Raw genomic sequence first — 20,959 nt, forward strand, 5'->3', positions numbered from 1 at the left:
TTAGGTTTGCCTTAGACCTGTATTAAATTAATCTGATTTTTTTTTTAATATTTCGCTCCTTTCTTGGAAATCTAGTACACTTAGTGCTAGTAGTTGTTCTGAGTTGTTACCCCCAAGCTTACTGCTCCACAGGAAAATGAAAAATAATTGAAATGTGATTAGTTATTGATAATGTGACAGTCCTTCAATCACAGGGCAAAAAGAGAGAAAAGAAAAATCTGGAAGTAAATGAAAATGAGTGTATCAAACAACTGCATCACATTTCCAGGTTTTTTCTGGGAGCTGAATGAACAGGCTTCTTTTTGCTTTAGTTAATGTTACTGATGAAAACATCATAGCTATACAGTAATTACTTATTAAGAGCATCTGAGTGTATATTTTCATCTTACTGTAGCACACAAATGCTTGATGGCTTTAGTTTGAATGATAGCTTGAAAACTCCCTTTGTTAACTGTACGGTTTGTACTACATAATTTTATCTAGGATGTTTCACTCAAATGTTCTTTATTACTGTTGGACTTGTCTGTATGATTGTAACATTGCTTTTCATTTTCCACTAAAGTTTTGCTCCAAATAAATTACAGGAAACATACTGTGTGTCTAAGGAGTGCAGTGTTACTGTGAGATAAGTTTAAATGGAAGCATAAAGCAAGTCCATAGCAAAAGCTCTTGATTTTTAAGACGAAAATGCTGAGAAATTGAGGGAGAAATTAAGCAAGTCAGTTGGAACTGAAGAGTTCAGAACATCAGAGTTCTGTAGTCTTGGAACTTCTAAAATTACAGGTGCAGAAATTTGCCTCTACTACAAGCTCCAGGTTTGGGGGCGAAAGAAGATGCACAGCATCAGGGGTTTATAGGCAGAGTGTCTGTTCTAACCAGAAGAAAAGCTTTTTGAGACTTACATTAGGAATCAGCCTACAAAGAAGAAAACTCTTTGATCACATTCCTCTCTTCTTGCTGAAAGACAGTGTAGGGGATAAAGGAGAATTTTCAGGTCTAAGTACAACTTGATTTTTGCCAGAGTAAAATGAAACAACTGCATAAGGTTCAGAAAGACTTAAAATGAAGAATCTAAGACAGAGGTGGGATCTATGCATGTTTTTGATGTTGCATTTAGGCTTTTTCCTTTCATATACTTAAGTGTTAGAACCAGGGGAAATTTTGTTAAAGGAGTTCTGAGGGCTGATGTTGAATCCCACTAGAGACTTAAGCACAAAATATGAGTGTTTGAAGAACTTGCTGATGAGAAAAAGGGAAGAGGCCACTATGAGATAAAGGAGGAAAGAAAAAGTACTGGATGACTTTGAAGACTCAGTAACTTTAGTCAACGTTCTGTGCATAAAATGCAAGGTAGTACAAGTTTTGATTTTTAAATCAACCAAACAAAAAAATTTTTTTTTTCTTTTTCAAGTCCTGCTGATCTGTCCATTTTAAAACTTTGGAAGTCATTCTGATTAGCAACAAGTGTGAAGCTGGTGCCTTATTCAGACTACACTAATCTTACAAATTACTTCCTGGCTGAGATTCTTCCTGACCGATAGTTGTCTTCCTGGGTGGTAGCAGAGTTGGCTGTGAGGTTTGGGTTGGTTTTTTTTTTTACTTTCTTTGAAAATACAAAGCTGTCTAAACAAATGAAGGCAAGTACAGTGTAACGCCTTCTGCTTGCTCAGAGATGTTTGAGAAATGAGAGTCTTTGTAGACAAAACTTCAGACTTGTCTAAAACTATATGTGAAGCAAAGTGTGTAAATTCCCAGCTGATCCCAGTTGAGCTTTTCCTCCACCTGTAGTATCTTAACTTGCTGCTGTAGCCACTCTTTCTGGGGAAAGCATAAGAAACACAGCTTTACAGTAATACTATCTGTGACATGTTGCATCTGTTTCTGTCATGAATTTATAAATATGTCTTGTGCTTAAAGTGAGATACATGATTATGCCATGTGGATATACTTTCTACTGATTCTGAGGAATCCAGTGTTTAATAACTGTCTGCAGAGAGATGAATTAACTAGGCTACAATTGAGAGGTCCATGACTTCCACTGGGTGATGGGGGTGCAATGACTGTTGTGTATGATGTGTCCAATGGTAAATAATCAAGCATGGTAGGGGGAGGAATTAGATTTCTCTGACTTCTGACAACTTGTATTGAAGCTAAAAATGTCTGTCTTTTTTCTGAAGTTTGGAGTTGGAAACATTTCCAGTGGAATTTTAAAACTAATTTTGCTTAATTTGCAGCTTTAGTCAGTTCCCCATGATATGGTTATTAATGGGTCAAAAAGAGATCTTTGAACAAGCATTTCAGTCTCTCTCCTCGTTGATGTTTGCAGCTCAAATCCAATCCTAGCAATAATGAAGAAAAAGAAGCCCAGACTCAGCTGACAAAATCTGATGAGCTACAGCGCCTGCATTCACAAGCATTATCTGCCTACCAGCAAGAGGATTACGAAGGCGCTATTTCTCTTCTTGATGAAATCTTGGCAGTAAGTGTTAAATAAAATGGTACTGTGAAAAGGAAGTAAGAGCTCCTGTCTGACATCTGTGTATTTTTGTTTAATAACTTCTTCACTGATGTGAAAACACTTGGTATAATTGGCTCAGTTTTTGCTGAGCACCATGAGTCCATAATGAAGTTGGAGAGTGGAGAATGCTGAGCACCAGCTGCAAAAAAAGTCAAAATAATAGCTTGTAGTTTGGGTTAAAGATACAATTTCAGCCAAACTTCTCTTACGGATAACTTTCTTGATTATACTTTCCCATTTTTCCACAGTTTAGTGTTCCTGGGGAAGCTGGGAAAAAAGTTGTTCTCAGACCAATGAAGTTTTGCTAAATATAGGAGGTGTAGGGTTTTTTTCATATAGGTTTTTCATTGCCCATATGCAGGCAATTTTTGTCTTGAGAAAATGAAGTAACAAAAGATCAAAAAAAAAATCACAAAGTTAAAAATGTACATAGATATCTGGATTTTCAGCTTGTTCCTTAGATACCTGTATTTGTTGAATCTTAATCGCTATAGGTAGTCTGATTGTGTAAGTGTAAATAACTCAATCATGTGGGCATTTTGTGTGCCATCTAGAAATACATAGTAAAAGACGGTTAACTGCTAAGACTCTTCACGTACAAATTAACATTGTTGACTTGGAATTTACATTCTAGCTTTTGGTGAAGAAACTGCCAAAGTGTGGGAGTTTATTTATGGGGAGGGAAGGTGGAAAAGCAGAAAAGCCTCATTCTCTAAAATGGTTTACAAACAAATTATAAGACCCAGAATAAATTCTCTAAACCAAATTATGATAGGCAATTCCTTTTAAGTTATTATTTGTGCTATATTGTGACATCGTTGCTTCTGTATATATCTTTAAAATCTGGATAGTAAGGTCAAATCTTGTGTAGCTGAATCTTGCCCACAGGCTTCTTTCTAGAGGACAACTGACAGCTTGGTCCTTGCTGTTCATTACCCCTGTTCTTTTGGGAAGATATAATAATTTATGATTCTGATATCCTTCCCTGGAGGCTTAACAGACTGTCCCAGTTTAAGCAGTGCCAGTAGATTTAATTCATCTCCCTGCATGAGTTCATTGAATCATTTACAAATTTTTCAGGCCTTTGTTTTCTATTTGGGCAGGTGCATCACAGCATCCACCAGGAAGCAGAGATGCTAATTTCATGAGCTCTGCATGCAGCTTGAACCTTATGCTATTGCAGTTGGCAAAGTGAAATTAAATGGGGTTTTTCTTTTGTTGGGAAGGAAAAGAAGTGAAGTGTTATGGACCAAAAACAAGCTTTAATTTTGATTTCTCAAGGTTTGTGTTTGGGATGCAGAGCTACGGGAACTTCGAGCTGAGTGTTATATAAAGGAAGGGGAACCAAGCAAAGCCATTAGTGACTTGAAAGCTGCTGCCAAATTAAAGAATGATAACACTGAAGCCTTCTATAAAATCAGCAGAATATATTATCAGCTGGGGGACCATGAATTGTCACTCAGGTAATTTTACTGTTTGCTGTAATCATTATAATTGAGACAGAAATTTGATGATATGGGTCATGATAAACCGTGAATATCTATGTTGTCTGGTTTTTGGATGGAGTAGCAACTGTGGTCTGGATCTGATTAAGGAAGGTCCTTTCCAGAAGCTAAGAACTGGCAGTGAAGACACTGTGTTTAATCTTAGCAGACCAGCCACTGATGGTTCCTAGCATCTTGTTTACTTAAATAGAAGCCATAGTGCAGGTCCGTCAGAGTTGCTTATATTTACTGCCTTTATTGTATTTCTCCATCCTAGAAGACAGTGCTTCCCTCAGCTTGCTTTGGTGGAGCCTTTTTTTAACCATGAACCTCCATTCAAGTTATGTCTACAATGCAAACAAAAAATGTATGCATTAAGTCTTGGGGCTAGATTTTTATTTTCAAGAGTGGAAGCAAAAGGTTACAAGCTTAAGAATAAATAAAAAGTACAAGAGCGTCCCAAGCATGAGGAGTTGGGGATCCAGAGCTGTCAATATTTTGTTCTTGCAGACAGTGTCCAGTATTTTGGATGATTTTTTGGTAACGCCCTACGCTTTTATTCATATTCAGTTAAATTTAAGGTGTTTTTCCCATACGTGCCTCGACAGTCCTGCAGATAACTGCCCTTGCCCAATCTGGACTGTTAACTTCATACTCTGTGCTTAGCTGGACAGATGGTATAATCCTTCTTTTTGCACACAAGTGGTTTCTGTGCAGCTCATCATCTCAGATGTGCTACTTTCATCTCCAGACTCCTTCCAGTATGGTTTCTGCCACAGAATCTGTTCAGTAAGAGGTGAAGGAACTGAAATAGCCTGAGTTTCTTTTCTTGGCTGGTGAATGGAAACTGCATGTGATTCTAAGTGCAAGAATTCATTTTATAGCTGGGCAAAAGTAAACACCAAATAACTAATTGGTTTGCATCAGGGATCCCCTTTCCAGAGTATACTTAATCTCTGGAGTTCATAGGTCACTTCTGTGGTGACTTTTGGTAGCTGGCCATTATATAGCCTAGTGATGCAGGTGGTGTTTTGGTTTGGGTTTTTTTTTTTCCCTCTGAAATCCACACATGGACTTCTCCTGTTAAAGGAGGATCTTAAGATTTTTATACGTACAATTGAGAGAGCTGTTGAAGAACAGAATAGTATCACAATGAAGGGATAAGCCTCTTTTCTTTCTTCTCTGATACTGTTTTTTTTTGCATCATAAGATATATTAAGAAACAGTTCTACAGGTTTTGGACTTGCTGAGTGATTAATCTTGTCCTTCCCTTAGTTTCTTCCCCTTACCTTTACAGGCTTAACGATTTCAAAGTAACAGATATTTTTGTCTGTGCTTAGGAACAAAATAAGATTTTGTGATTTCTTTCTGTTTGCTGTAATCATTGTAATTGAGATGGAAAATGTGATGATATAGAGCATGATAAATCGTGAAATATTTATATCTAAAATAACACCTTGGTTGTGCTATGATGCATCTATATGATACAAAACTTTTATTCCTTCATACGATTGCATTTTGGAGGTTTTCTTAAAGACTTTTGACTATTTTAAGAGGTATCTACCCTAATCAGAGTCTGATTAAACAGTCTTCACAGTGAAAAGTCAGGCTTAGGCTTGGCTGAGATTTCAAGAGGAGGTTTGGGTCTTAGCTGAGCTTTACCTGTTTCAGGCACCATAAAATACGCTTCTACATAGTTATTTTGTAACATAGCTGAGTTAAATGTACAGGAAAATTACAATCAGTTGTATCTGATAACTGCTGAATATAATTTCTTTCCCAGGGTATATTTTTCTTCTACTGTTTAGTCAGTTATTAATGTAACACTTCTCAATCTTTGCATATTTGATGATACAAAATAATTAAAAACAAAACTAGATGAATATCCCTGTATGTTCTGGAAGATTTTTTTTTTGTCTCACTTTAAATTGATTTTTGGATGAAGGGACAGATTGTGTAAAGAAGTCAACTGTTATTCTGGACAGCTTATAGATGCTGCGTTGTGTCTCTAGGTGAAATTTCATAATGTGTGATGATGTCTTTCTGTTCCGGTGTTTTGTTGGTTTTGATTTTTTTTTCCTCCCTACCTCCCTGTGAAAAGTGAAGTCCGGGAATGTCTGAAGCTGGACCAAGACCATAAGCAATGCTTTTCTCTCTATAAGCAAGTAAAGAAACTCAATAAGCAGATCGAGTCAGCAGAAGAATTCATCAGAGAAGGCAGGTAAGTGTTCACTGCTATATTAAAAAAAAAAAAAATCACTACTGAGGCGCCAACTTATTATTGATTGAGAAGTTGATTAAGTGATGCTTTTTGCAGCTGCCAGTTGAAGTGGATAACTGAGCACAGCTCTCAAATTACAATCAAAATAAATATTGACTCACATAGTGACAATCCTATTCTGATTCCTTCTGATGCCACTGTCTTCTCTTTGCATACTTAACTTCTTTGTGGAGATGAAGCTGCTGAGACAGAAAGTCCAATGAAGTGCCACTAAGATGATGGAGGGACTGGAGCATCTCTCTCCTGTGAGGAAAGGCTAAGATAGCTGGGACTGTTTCCCCTGGGCCTTCTCTGCTACAGAGTGATCTCATGGATGTATATAAATACCTGAAGGGAGGGTGCGAAGAAGGTGGAGCCAGGCACCTTTCAGCAGTGCCCAGTGACAGGATCGGGGCAATGGGTGCAAACCAAAACAGGAAATTCCATTTGAACACAAGGAAATGCTTCCCACCACCCTCTCATTTCCACTGGTGCAGGTTGTCTAGAGAGGTTGTGGAGTCTCCCCACTTTGGAGATACTCAAAATCTGTCTGGACATGGTCCTGGGCAACCCATTCTAGGTGGCCCTGCTTGAGCAGGGGGGATGGGCCACATGACCTCCGAAAGTCCCTTCCAACTTCAACTATGCTGTTGATTAAAGGACCACATCTTTAGACTGAAACCACTTAGTAACTCTGCGGTGCCTTGATAGCAAAAGTGGATCTGACTGATGGGCTTCTTTTATGCACCCTCTTAAATGATAGACAATGCCTCTGTATTCTTCTACTTGTTGCTTTATTTCAGTTTTACATGTTCCCAAGCACATGACATCCAACTGTAAGGACCCCTAACAAGTGATTAAACATTGTCAAGGTGGCTTTTTAAAATGAGGTACATCAGGAATGTGAATCAGCACAACTGAGGACAGTTTTAGTCAGCAGTACACTTGGACTCTTTTCACTTTAGTCTTCTATTTAATCCAGTATCAGCACATTTTCAGGGAGGCTTCTGAGAGCCTGAATTTCTCCTAGCTTGTAGCAACCCATGGGTTCAATGGTTTGTTTGCATTTTTAGGTGAATGTTCTAATCTGTTTCTTACTCAAACCGTGGAACTTCAGCATCTTTGAAATGTTCACAGCAAAAATATATTTTACGATGTGGCTTGCAGAGAAGGAAGGGAGAAACCAACCGCCTGATTCAAGCTGGCATAAAGAACTTTTTTCTTTTTCGCATCAAGAAATACAAATAGTACAGTGCTTACAGCAAGACTCCAGACTTAGTCTATCTCGGGTATCAGAGAGGGAGATGCTTTTTTCCAAGTGCAGAGTGGTGTGTTGAACAGGAGGCAAATCTAGAGACTGTTGTCTGTGCACGGTGAGGGATGGTAGTTATCTTCTGCAAAAGCCTGCCATGCATAGTGCCTGCTCTTCTGTCCCATAGCACAGAAAAGGGAATGGGGATGTAATTCTTGAAGTGGCTGCATGTTTTCTTCATACTGTGTCACAGCACACCTTTAAGACTACTAAAGTTCAGGTACATTGCTAGAAGGATGTGAAAATCTGAATTTTAAAATTTGTAAATAAATCCCAACACCCTGAAATAGTTATTACATTTTATGATATTATGCTAATCTTTATGATTTAAACAGGTATGAAGATGCTATCAATAAATATGATTCTGTAATGAAAACTGAGCCAGAAGTCCCAATTTATGCTACTCGTGCCAAAGAAAGGATCTGCCACTGTTTATCAAAGGTAATTCTGCTTTTATGTTTCTCTGTAAAGTTCTTTAAAACAAACACCACCCACCACCCGCTCTACCCCCCAAACCCCACATCTACATGAATACTGTTTTATTTTCTCCCCTCTAGAATCAGCAGGCTACAGAAGCCATAAAAGTTTGTACAGAAGTTCTGCAGCTGGAACCAACCAATGTGAATGCCCTGAAAGACAGAGCAGAAGCTTATCTGCTGGAAGACCTATATGAAGAAGGTACACTTGTATGCTGTTCGCACATACTTTGTGGGCATTTAAAATGCAGTCAGTGTTTCAAAAATTTTTTAACATGCACTTTGATTCTACACTATGTTGTTATACCTAATCAATGCTGGTAGTTGCAGATTTACAAAAATATCTGCTGGTAATTTTGTCTTGATTAGTATAAGTGGAATGTACTTGTTTTATCTACAGCAGACTTGTCTTTACAACAGTAGGTATGTTCAGGATGTTTTATGAGACTACAGTTTACTCAACTTAAACACATTTTATTTAATCAGTAATGTCAGACAATTGCATTTAGAGATAGAAGGTAATTAGGGTGATGTAAATCCATTTTAGGAACTTCATTTTAATGTCTTTAGATGGCAGCATGAAACAATACTGTTCTATCCCCTAGCATATGTTGAGGGCAGAGGAAGATAACAGCCATTGCTTCACCTCCATGTGTCTCTGTGGTGCTGCTAAGACCAGTAAACTGATTCAACTCCTGTGGCTGCACTTTCCATACAGGGTTTCCATAAAATGCGTACTGTTACATGGTCCCATCTACAGCCTTGGAAGGTAGCGACTGAGTAATGTGGGTGTCTGCGTACATGATGATGTTCTTGCCTAGCTTCTTTAAGAGAACTAAGTGCTAATGTGCTATAAAAAAATCTTCAAAATTTAATTTAGTGAATCTCATTTCCACAAGAAACCAGGCTTAAGATGGAAATTTGGACAATCTGTTCTGCCACTGTGCTCAGTCATGCAGCAGTTTCTGAAGCATTGGGCTATTTTAGTCAAATGTGGTGAGAGAAAGGACTTGTAGGTTTTAAATCTGCAGAAAACTAGTTCCATTAATTTCAGTACTCAGAACAATTTTCCTTTTCTTTATTGTGGTACTAGATCTTTAGGTGTACAACTGAACAAAAGAAATCTTTTTGATTTAAACATTCATGAGGCAGCTGTTCTCATTAATAGTACACTTAGGGGTTTTTTTTGTCTTTTTGAGGAATTAATCACTGAGAGATGATACTGCTCACCTCTTGAAGTTCACTTCAGAAATGAGATACTTTTTTTTTCTCTTTAAATTTTTTAGGCCTCCTTGACTCAAATGAAAAGATGATATAAAGAGGACTGGTGTGGTTTCAGGCACTCTTCTTCATCAGCCCTGTAGACCTTGTACTGCTGAAGTGACCTAGCCCTAGTCCCTCTTTGTGGAGGCTGGCAAGCCTTCTTCCCCCTTATGAGAAAAAGGGTGGAAGACAGCAGCATTTTAGAGAACTGATGATCTTTGTCCAAAGTGATTGCTTGAAAAAAAACCCAAAGTGTGAGGGGAAAAATTACCTTTCTGTTTTTCTTAGGGTAATGTTTTTCCATCTTTTGATTGTTTAGAACTGTAGGGTCAACCTGAAAGTAAGGTTCAGGAAGATTTCACAGTGATGAGGTCCCCTTTGGGCATTTCCCCATCTTCTTCTGTACTTCAGTACAGTGGAAGTAAGCTCAGTCAGTGTTGGGAAAAAGTAGATTTACAAATTAATTAAAAAAAAACAACCCCCAACCAATTCCCTAAAAATAGTTAAAGGTACAGAATACAAATCTACATAGCTTTATGGCTTGTACAAAGTTTTTTTTATTTTAAGAGGAAGGCGTATCAGCAAAAGAACCCAAAGAAAATTTAAGATTATTTTTTCCCCTCAAGGTGTATAAATCTTCAGCTGAGAGGAGGACACAGAGAGGGGTAGGCCAAACAGGCCCTGCTGTGAGTCCTCTTAGATGTACCTTCTGCTTTTTACTAGTGGACAGAATTGATCTATTTGTTTTCTTGAAATTGATGAATCTCAGTTTGGATCTTTCTAACATCTTCTATTAAATCCTCATCTATTTGTGGTTCTTCTAGGGTGAGAGACTCTGGCAAGTTTTGCAAATTAGAGGACAAAGTTTTGTAACAAGGTCCTGCACAAATGCACAGAGCCATCTTGGTCTTGTGCTGGAGCAAATACTTCCCTATTATGGGATATAAATAAGGAAACACAGAGAGGACACACCTAGGATCTGGGAGAGCTTATTTCCTGGGCTGGAGCCTGCTGGGCTTGGCCTAGCCTGGTTCTGAGTGGACAACCATGCTAAAGTGGAACTGTTTAGCATATCCCCTGCCTTCCTCTTGCCCTTGACAATAGTGAGATGGTTGTAGTTACACTGCCTTCCAGCAGAGCCTCCATAAACAGTATTATAATAGTCCATTAATGTTAGTCTGCCTGAAGGTGTCTTCACTCATCCTTCAGTTTTAACAGCTATAAAATGATGGCTGATTTCTCTCTGCTGTAGAGAACAGAGCAATTAAAATTGTAATCTCATATTTAAAGGAGCAAACTGATTCTCATTCTTCCCTCTAGAAAATTTCAAGCTGGAGGCACCTATTTTCCTGTTCAAAGACAGGAAATTGCAAAGTACTTGTAATTCAGAACTTTGAAGGCGATTATTGTTAAATGTTCAAGATGCACTTCAGTATGTATAGCTGAGTTCTGATACCCATCAAATGGTTTTAATTACTTTATAATCACATGGGATCCAGGGCTTGTCTACAGAGACAGATGTGTAATGACTCCCTTTCTGGCTTACCTCGTAAGTACAGGAGTCTGTCTGTCTAAAGTATACAGCACAGGTTTTGTTGCAGAAGAAAAAAACACCTTGCTGTTTCAAAATTGGTCAGGACATCCATTTTCTTTTTTTTTTTTTTCCTTTTTCTTTTCTCTCCTCCTCCCCATCGTACTACTGTAGAGGAAACGGTCCCTATTTCAGTAAAAGCATAACTGGTTCAGTTATTCCAGCAGAGTTGGCGTGGATGTAGGTTGTCTGCAATTACTCGAGTTTGATAGGAAATTAATTCTGCATACAGAATATTGGCCAATCTTGGTCACTCTGTTTTAAAGATGCAGGGAAGATAGGAAAGCCAGCTAAGGTGTTTAGCAGTACAATGTGATTAGTATTTGAGAGATTGTGAAGACTCTTGTGTTGAAAGGAGGAGAGTTAGATTTGACTAAAGTTATTTAAATTGAAACTGATACTGGAAACTGGTTGTTCCTTTCATGTCATGGGACAGGATGAAAGGAAGAAAGGATGCTCTCTGAAATGGCAGGCCAGTAAGAAGCAGCAGTGATCCTTGTGTTGGTTTGTGAGCTACTAGTGCTTTTAGAAACAGAGACTGAGAAGAATTGATTAAAGATCTCACTTGACGTACTGTGAATTAGTAATAAGTCTCCTGGTTTGATAGCAAACTTCTTGTGGTCAGGAAGCTGTCATCCTGCTTCCACCTGCTCCCAACTCTCACCCGTCAGGTGGGGAGAGCAGTTAGCTCTCTGAAAGAAGAAAATTCCTGCACTGGAGAGTACCATCAAAATTGAAGTCTCTTCCAACTGAGAGGAAGTGCAAAATATACTTGCCGTCAGGTGTGCTGGGCACATTGCCTCTGCGGTGTGCAGCACTAAAAAACATACCTTCCCATATGATATTTGCAGCCTTTAAATAAGGGAGTCAATTTAAAGAGAGAGAAATCTAGTACTGTCATTGTGAATACTTGGCCCCTGAGCAGCTTGGTTTCCAGCAGTGCTGCATGCTGTAGATGATGTGGTGCTCAGTGAAGTTGAACCTGATCTGCATTTGGCAGGACATTGTGATGGGACCTCCCATTATTACATGAAGCAGATTAAGTATGCTGGTCCTTAAAAGTATTGGAGCAGTAATGCAGTGTAATGGAATCCCTGCATTTTCATTATTTCTATCAGTTTTGACAATATATATGGGGCACACGCATTAGTGTACACTCCTGTTCGTTGTTTGGGGTTTTTTTTAATGACTGGACAAATTATTGAAAATATCATCAGAAGCCAAAATGCTCTGTTCAAGCAGCAAATGACAGTGTCCGCTGATGTGAAAATGAATAGAAATTTTGTTTTGTTTGTAATAGCATATGAAATTGTTGAGGCACTGGAAATACTTCTTGGAAACTTTTTTTTCAATAACCAAAACAAGATTGCAGTGGTATCTGATGTCTGGGTAATACAAATTCATTAGCACTTCCTGCTGTCTTGCTCAGAAACAGTGAAAAACAAATGTAACACCTGCTGAGAAATAGCATCTGCTTGGAAATAATCTGATGCAAGTACTTTGTCTAACTTGAGAAACCTAGGAGACTTGGATCTGCAAATAAGACTTTGAGGATTATAACAGTGAAAGAAGAGCAGTTTCATTAAAGACTTCAACAGTTGCTTCCCCTGATAAATCTTGATATCAAAGAATATTTAAACTTGGTGTCTTAAGCATTCAGTTACCACTTACAATAATAATATAGTTTACTTCTGCCCCCACCCAGAAAAAAAGTGTAGACCTGGAACTTCTTAAAAATTCATGAGTACATGACAGCATCTCTCTTGCTTTCATTCCTGAGAAGTGCAACTCCTGAAATAAAAGTGAGAGCATGCCTTTGGAAAAAAACACCCTTAAACTATAACTGTCTGCCTATTATGCAGAGGCATAAAAAGCAAATATTTGTGTCTTTCACTAACAGTATGAACTTACTGGTAATCTGAAATCCATCTTTATTGTCATTAAAGAGGAAGAGGCTTTCTATTGTCTTGATTGAGTGCAAGCTGTGGGAGAAGAAGGAATATTAATTTAAAGACTCTGTATAATGCATCCTTCAGTTGAACAGCAATGTGGGACTAATATTGTGCAGTGAGCTCTTCAAATACTAGTTGCTGAAACTTGCTTCTTGACTTCTGTTTCGTCCCAGTCCTAGGTGCTCATTATGTTCATCCATGTGACTGTTGTAACATCTAGAAGAGTGTTCTGACCTACCACTAGTAACCTCCCTTCTCATTCCTTTCCAAAAAGTGTGATGAACCTAAAGAAAGAAATTTACCTAGTTTATATGTGAAAATTAATCTCCTTTACTCCAAGGTTTTATAATTTGGAAAAAAACCATGGCAAGTTGAAAGAAAAGTTTTGCTGTTTATATATGGTAATAGCAAAACTTTGCTTTTGGTGAGTGGTTGAGTTCTTTAAACTGAAGTTTGTAAAGAGTTGTGTAATCTTTTTTCATTCACTTTTTTTATAAAAGCTATTAAAGACTATGAGACTGCTCAAGCCAATAGTGAAAATGACCAGCAGATTCGGGAGGGGCTAGAACGTGCCCAGAGGATGCTGAAGCAATCACAGAAGAGGGATTACTATAAAATCTTAGGAGTAAAAAGGTGAGAGATTAATATCTGAGATGGTGATGTGAAAGCTGGTTATTAAACCATTACTTCTAGGGCTGATCACTTGAATTTGTTCTGTGAGTGTTAGTTTTTGTTCCTGTATCTTGGTACATTCACTTTCCTACTGTAGTAGTTTAGCAGTGTTCAGCTTTTAAGTAGCATTTGTTTACAATTCCTTTAGAAGGAATGAAAAAACAACATTGGGAAGGAAGGAAAGAAATTCTTAGTATAGATGACCAAGAGTCAGTGAATGAATTGGGGAAGAAATGAAGACTGGAAAGAATTACTGAAGGCAACAAAAAATAAAACTGTGGCAGATAGCGTGATAGATTGGAAGAGTTTGAAAGGACTAACTGAAAGGTATCTAAAATACTTGTGCCATTAACCTTGAGAAACTAACAACTTCTCTTTCTAATGAGGACCGATCAAATGTCCAATTCTGTACTAGAATTGGTCATCCTTCCAGTTGTGAACTAATTTGATCTCTACTCTTTGTGCTTTTTGTTACTCTCCTGATTGTGTAAATTCTTCAGACTGGGAACTGTGTTCTGCATAGTAGCTGGCAGTAGCACCTTTCCAAGGAAAGTAAATGGGTGGTGAAGGAAAGAGTGAGTAATCTTTGTTTAAAGTTGCAACCTGCTTCCTCTGTTTTTTGTGTAGAGAATCTTCACTGTCACCTGCAGAAGGTTAACTAGCACCTCATAATTTTCCTGATGCCCTTAATTACTGTCTCAGTGTTTAAAATAAATCTGTAGATTCACTAGTGTGGCATATGAACAATTAGAAAATTTTAAGTTACCTATGATTTTATCCATCCAGAAATGCTCGAAAGCAAGAAATCATAAAAGCTTACAGAAAGCTGGCATCCCAGTGGCACCCTGATAACTTCCAGAGTGAGGAAGAAAAGAAGAAAGCAGAGAAAAAATTCATTGATATAGCAGCTGCTAAAGAAGTCCTCACTGACCCAGGTAATGATTGTTCTTAGGCAGTGACTTCACTTTTTTAAATTACTTTTTTACAGTAATGTAAAAATGCAGCAAGTGTAAGTCATAACAAGCATTACAACTTCCCTTTTTCCCTTTCTCCCCTTAGCTGTCTTGAGAAAGCAATGCACTGATACTTGCATCCAATCTGTTGCATGAAGTCAGGTGTAAACCTGGTATTTTTTATTGTGTTTAAAGTCTCTTTTTAGTATATCATCTTGCAGAGATTTCCAGGATTGATTAACTTTGGAGATGCTCACTTTAAGGATGTGGGTGTCTCCTTCTGCCTAAAGTTCTATTGCAAACTACATTTAGATTATAACAGCACCTAAAGCGCTCCAGAGAAGCCCTCAAAATTGGCCCTTGGTGTGTGTATCAAAGCCCAGATACACTGTGCAAACAAATGCTCTGCAAACAGAGCATTTCCTCCAGGGCAGGGGACTGGGTTCTTGGCTCCTGTTGGCCTGAGGGAAAGGATGCCCTCACTGCTGCTCTATGGCCAAGGCTCTTGGGGCCAGCCCAGTCCCTAGGAGCAAGGAGCCCTGTCAGGGCTAACTGTCTGCTGGTCAGCTCTGGAGGAGGGGGGGAAAAGTGAAGAATGTGGCCACTGTCCTGGGAGACCCTGTGGTGTGGCAACTAGGAGATCTGATGTCTGTGTTGCCAAGAGATGAACAGAAGGGATCGGACCATTTAGTCTCAAGAATGTAATAAAAAATGGAATGGTGTGGTTATCTCACTTCCTTTAAAAAAACCCAAGCAAACAAACAAACAAACCTGAACAACTGACAAAAAAACCCCAACCAAACAAAAAACCCCAAAACCTCAACCAGAGCCATCTTTTAAGTTCTTGTTTTTAAACTGTTTCTTTATGGTCGCTGGAAAGAGAGAAGTGTGTAAAAGATGTAGATATCGGAGGCTCCCATTTTTATCTTTAACCGTTCAGGATCATCAAGGTGATAATTAGGCAGATGGGCTCAGACTTTCTTGGAGGAAGGAGGGATCTGGGAGTGATGAACTGCATTACAAACACTTCTGGTCAGAAAATCTTTTTTCTGTGTTAATGTGATCTTTGTTCATAATTATGAACACAAATTAGGAGATTGATATACTGGGAGTGTTTGAGATGCTGTTTGACCTGTCAGCATCTCCGGGACATATTCATTTGCTTTCTTCTTGAAACTGTTTCTTGTGTCATATTTACCGTTCCTGTCAAACCAACTGGGCAAGAAAAGTAACACTGGTCGTATTTGGCTTTTGTAATGCCATCTGTATTGCTTTCCATCTCTTCTTACTGCAATGACATTCTTTCCTTCCACCCAGATATTTTTCCCAGGTCATTTTCTGGCTCTAGTGACCATGTTGGTTATGTAAAGAAAAACTATAAAGCCTGTGGACATCTGAATCTCTGAGCTTTGATTTGCAAGCTTATTATCATAGGGCTCTGGTGTACTTTGAGGCCATGTTCTACATTTCTCCCCTAGCCAGTCTCATGATTTCCCCCTAACTAACTCCTTTGCTTCCCTTCTCTGTCTTGGTAAAATGGGTGTCCTGAAAAAGTGCTGGCTGATCAAAAACCTTGTGGTGCTTGCAGGCAGCTTGAAAGTTATATGTGAGTGTAAATAACAGAGTAGTGGTGTAGCCTTTGACTTCTCTGTGGGTCTTGGGGAAGGCTTTCAGCTTTGTCCCCGCTCGACAAAACTACTTAAAGAACATGCTTTCTGCCTCCAAACTGCGGTCCCCTAGACAGTGCTCTGCCTGAATGGTATGTGGAGAAGAATGAAAAAGTCTGGGGCTCTGCATGCTGACTTTGTGCTGTTGCTGAACGATCAATATTGGAATTTATTGGTTGTGAAGAATTGGCAGGATACAGCACGGTCTGTCCTCCAGCCATCCTGAATGCATGCAGCTATGAGAGAATAGGTCCAATAAACTCATCAAGGACAAAATGTCTCAATTATTTGTGGGATGCAGTTGGTCAAAGTGCAACTGTCCTGTCCCTGTTGAAATTCATGCCTGTCCTATTGGACAGCCAGGTACTGTCTTGCCTTGTTTTAAACTAAAAGTCTTGTTTGAAGTTTTTCGTATAGTGTTTCCGTGGAGGTAATCTCTTCTCCTCTGCCAGTCTCCTGGACAGCTTTGAAAAACTCAAAATTAGGCTCTACAGATGCTGCCAATACAAGTGATAATTGCAGCTCACTGGCCTGGGGGGGGTCTGAATTGGTTCTTGGTCATCAAATGCGCTTGGTGTTACTGCCCTAATTACTGTGCCATGATTACACCTTGGTTTTGTTTCCTTCAGAAATGAGGCGGAAGTTTGATGCAGGAGAGGACCCACTGGATGCGGAGAGTCAGCAGGGTGGGGGTAACCCCTTCCACAGGAACTGGAACACATGGCAAGGATTCAACCCCTTTGGTTCTGGAGGAGGACCATTTACATTCAAATTTCACTTCAGTTAGAGCCAAGACTGTTTCTGGTGGCTGCTGCTGTTTTTTACTTAATTGGTTGAAAAATAAAAAATCTCTCCATTCAAAACCCAAAATCTTCATTTCTAATGCTGTCCTTAACCCAGAGTCTTGCTGCACTAGAAGAAAGCTCCTTCTTTTAGTATTCAGAGGGTTTGCTTTGTGGTGAACTTGACAAGCTCTACTGGTTTGGGGGGGGGGGGGTTCTTGTTGCCTATGTATTTGTTGTGGATATGCAGGACATGTTTATTCCTATGGATGGAAAAGCAGTAAGAGGCTACTTAGGACAACACTTAAACATAAATTTAGGACTTAAGTATATGCTTAAAGGTAAAAATGCATGTAAATATTTTTCTGAATCGGGGCCTAATAAACACAGAAGGGGTAGTTACAATAGTCTCTACGTTAACAAATTGTTAGTTGTCGTGCTCAGCAGAATGATCCATCTCTCAGTATTCTTAAAAGGAAACCCTAGTGACCACCTGCGTGCGGTATTTCTGTCGGCAGTGCCATAGGTAGGGTGAAGCGGCTGTGTACTGAATGAGTCTGAACAATTGCTCTGAAAGAAGATTGCTTGTAAGTAATTGTATTTGAAAATGTCTGCTCAATTTATTCATGAACCTGAAATGAATTGGGATGATTTCCTTGGCGGTAATTGTCAAATATGAAAGTAAAAAAATATACTTGATGTTTTTTGGGAGACTTTTTCTGAATGTGATTTGGGATGTTTAGGTATCTTTGAGTAGTGTGCACTTTAACAAAATATCTGCTTGAGATTTGAGCAAAAAACTTGATGTGACATTTCCCTGACTATGCAGCAATTTCTCACTTCTTTGTACGTAAAACTCGGAACCAATACAGGTTGTGAGGTGAGTGTACTGCGGACGGTAGGAATATGATATTAGCGCTGGCCTTACCCTGTACGTAATAAGACCTTGTCATTTCTTGCTGGGTGATGGAACAGTGAGTTAATACTGTGTGAAACTGAAGTAATTTTATGTTTTGCGTAACAGCCACAGTACTGCAAAAACAGCTGCTAGTGTGCAAAAAGAGGGACTAACTTTCCATTAGCCAAAAGTCTGGTTTATTTTTACTATATGTGTGTAGCTAAAATTGGTTTAGTGTAATTGATCGAACTGTGTGAATGCGATGTGAGGTATTACCAGGACTGTAGCTGCTATGAGTGAATAGTCGTCTTATTCTGTAACTGAATATATGGAAATTACTGATGAGTTTCATCAGCAGCCATTTTCTTAGAATGGAAGAATTACAGTTCATCAATGTTTTCTTAATTGGATTTTAACTGGAAAACAACAATCAGCTGATAGGAATCTTCTCTCACTTTAACTCATGGCATTTGAAAGCATAAGCAGCCTCAGTAAAACAAACGAAATTAGCAAATAAGGCCTTCAGTCTGAAAGTGGGGGTTTTATTACTGTAGGCAGAATTGCTATTGAAGCATAACCCTTATCTCCTGCCTCAAGTACTTTACAAACATAATTGTGAGGCCGTGTGGCTTCATAAAATGTTTTTCAACAGCAATTTAAAGGTCAGTGTTTGTTCAGCAGAAATTTATCTTCGAGCTGAAGAGTGTATGTAGTGATTCCTAACAGTTTATGGTACAGAAACACCCCAGCAGCCTATTAAACTCCAGCATCAGATATTTTCCATGTTGACTGACTTTCCAGAAGTTGAACTTCTACTTTTGACCTGTCCGAAAGCTTTTTGTTTAAACTCTGTAGAGGATGCTCAGGACGCTGTTCACGCCGTTCTAGGCCAGCGTGGTTCTCGCAGGACCTCTAGGGCTCAGACGTAGGAAGTTGCTGCCCAATAAATAACCTGTTACCCCGTGGTATCAGCCGATGCAGGCAGCTCTCTGCGCATGTGCTTTTCGCTCACAGTAAGTAAAAGACCGGTAGGTAGCTTTCACGTATGATGGCCTCTCGTGGCTGTCGTCAGCCCTCTGTCCTTGTGGGGCGAGCTCGACCCAGCCGCACTCGCTGCGGGCTGGGTGGCTGCTGCTCTGTGGATTGCCGGCTGCACGTGTTTGTGTGCGAGCCATTGCTCTGTATAAACACTTTTTATATTGCTTTGTTCACTACAGAAGGGGCTGTTTTTAAATTACTAGTGAATGACCAGTGCAAGCAATATGTCGTATTTTTACATACGGGAGTGTTGTTCGGTTTCAGGAAGTCACAATAAACACCACAGACAGCTACGTTGGTGTGCTAGGGGAGTGCTAGAAATGATACATCTTCTTTTAAAGAACTGCCTTTGTTCAGCTTTTTTTTTTCCTCATCCCTTCTCTGTTTTAAAAGCTATAGCTGAGAAAATTGTTTCCTGGTTTTTAGGTTTTTTCTTTTAGGGAAGGAATAAGATGGTCCCTCATAAGTAAATTATTCATACAAGGTACCGATGTTAGAGCAGTGCAGATTTGTTTCTCGAAGTCAGTGGACAGTTCTGCTGTATGCTGGAAGCAGTCAGGAACAAAAAGGATTAGGTTTATTTTGAGAATTAATGGGAAAGGGAAAATGACATATTAAGGAAGAAAAAAAAGGCTTGAATGTAGTCAGCAGCAGGAGGAAGATGTTTGATGTGTGAATGCTGTTCATAGATTCCTTCTGTGGAAGACTGTCTTGAAAACAACAACAACAACTGGCAATGGAGAACAAGGCTTTCTGATACTAAGCAGCTGCTGATTACCAGAAGTGTTACCACTCCAGTGCTAGTTTTAAGGGAGCAGATGCTGGCTCGTAGCTCTGAGGTACTTCCGAAAATACAGAAAGTTGCGTTAAAAAGAAAGCATTTACGTTCTGACGATCTCCAGATATGGTGATGCGTTTCCTGATGTGACTTCAGAAAATGAAGCGCTGGTAACACACTGAGCATTAGTGGTGCAAGCGATGTACATCAAAGCTGAATTCGCCTTTTTATTTATTAGCAGGTGTCTGTAGTGCAATAATGTTCACTAACTGAACATTGAAATAAATGTCTTGGTAGTTTGTAAACCCTGAGATATGCATGAAGCATCTTTACAATAATTGGCCTATATGTAGATGCGAACTTTCTCTGTTGAACTCTAGTTTTAATAACCTAGTTTCCAACTTGTTTTAAAATGAAGGTGGGGGGAGCGTATTTTACCTTGATACATGCTTAATACTGATGTATTAATAAATCAGTATTAAAACAGATTCAGAGTGAATTATAAACTCAAGAGCTCAGACTTGTGACATATGCAGAAGATGTGTCAGCTTAAACTTTTTTTTTTTTAAATAAAGCTTGTTATTGTCATTGGTTTTCAGACCAGTGTTTGGAATAAGAATTATTCTTCTGTTTAGGGCTGTGATTTGTAGGAGCTTCGCTGGAAACTAGCCAGTATAGCATAGCAGGTTAGTTGTATTTAAAAGTGCCTTATTGTAAGGTATTGTTTGCTCTGTAATACACTCTTTTATCCATAAAAAAAAAAAGAAAAAATAAACAGGAGAATAATTTTTTTTTTTTGCCCTCAGCGAATCTCAAAGTAGCAGTTCTATGTGTTAAGAAGGATAAGTAAAGCTAGCCAGAGATTTATCAAATGTTTCAGATTATAAAATGTCTTTATATAAAATCATAAATCTAAAAAGCAAGAACTGTTTTTTCTAGAACTGTGGGAATTATTTTATGGTATTTTTCACAATAAAGATATTTATGATGACAAGAAAGCACTGCAGTGTATTTGTCTGCCCTTCTTTCCTCACTGTGCTCTCCCAATCTGAAGCTAGAGCTGTGCAGAAATGCAGTATAGAGGGCTGCCAAGGCACTGGCGTGGGGTCTAAATTAAAATTTCTGAAGCAGCTAATGCTGCAAATGTTGTCAGGCTGTAACATGTACGGTACAGAGTGAGGCAGCATTTGGATACTTCACACTTGGGTTTCAAAACTTACTTTTCTTCCTGTTCCTTCCTAGCTCCTGCTGGTGGGTGCAGCCCCCTCTCCCTGTAGCTGTGCAGGTAGCAGGACACGTCGAAGGTAGTGGACAG

At 38.9% G+C, this 20,959-nt stretch overlaps 1 protein-coding gene across 1 annotated transcript in view; it reads left to right on the forward strand.

Moving 5' to 3' along the window:
• DNAJC3 (DnaJ (Hsp40) homolog, subfamily C, member 3) overlaps window positions 1-17,018 on the forward strand; it is a 33,996-nt gene extending 16,978 nt beyond the window's left edge. Inside the window, exons 5-12 of the mRNA XM_010578280.1 lie at window positions 2,327-2,479; window positions 3,800-3,981; window positions 6,104-6,223; window positions 7,910-8,015; window positions 8,132-8,252; window positions 13,357-13,489; window positions 14,315-14,463; window positions 16,778-17,018. Coding sequence (XP_010576582.1) covers window positions 2,327-2,479; window positions 3,800-3,981; window positions 6,104-6,223; window positions 7,910-8,015; window positions 8,132-8,252; window positions 13,357-13,489; window positions 14,315-14,463; window positions 16,778-16,935 — 1,122 coding nt within the window. The 3' untranslated portion in view covers window positions 16,936-17,018. The remainder of the gene's footprint in view (window positions 1-2,326; window positions 2,480-3,799; window positions 3,982-6,103; window positions 6,224-7,909; window positions 8,016-8,131; window positions 8,253-13,356; window positions 13,490-14,314; window positions 14,464-16,777) is intronic.
• Window positions 17,019-20,959: the final 3,941 nt, after the last annotated feature.

The sequence above is a fragment of the Haliaeetus leucocephalus genome, unplaced genomic scaffold (assembly GCF_000737465.1).
Source record: "Haliaeetus leucocephalus isolate CR32 unplaced genomic scaffold, Haliaeetus_leucocephalus-4.0 Scaffold626, whole genome shotgun sequence".
NCBI lineage: Eukaryota > Metazoa > Chordata > Aves > Accipitriformes > Accipitridae > Haliaeetus > Haliaeetus leucocephalus.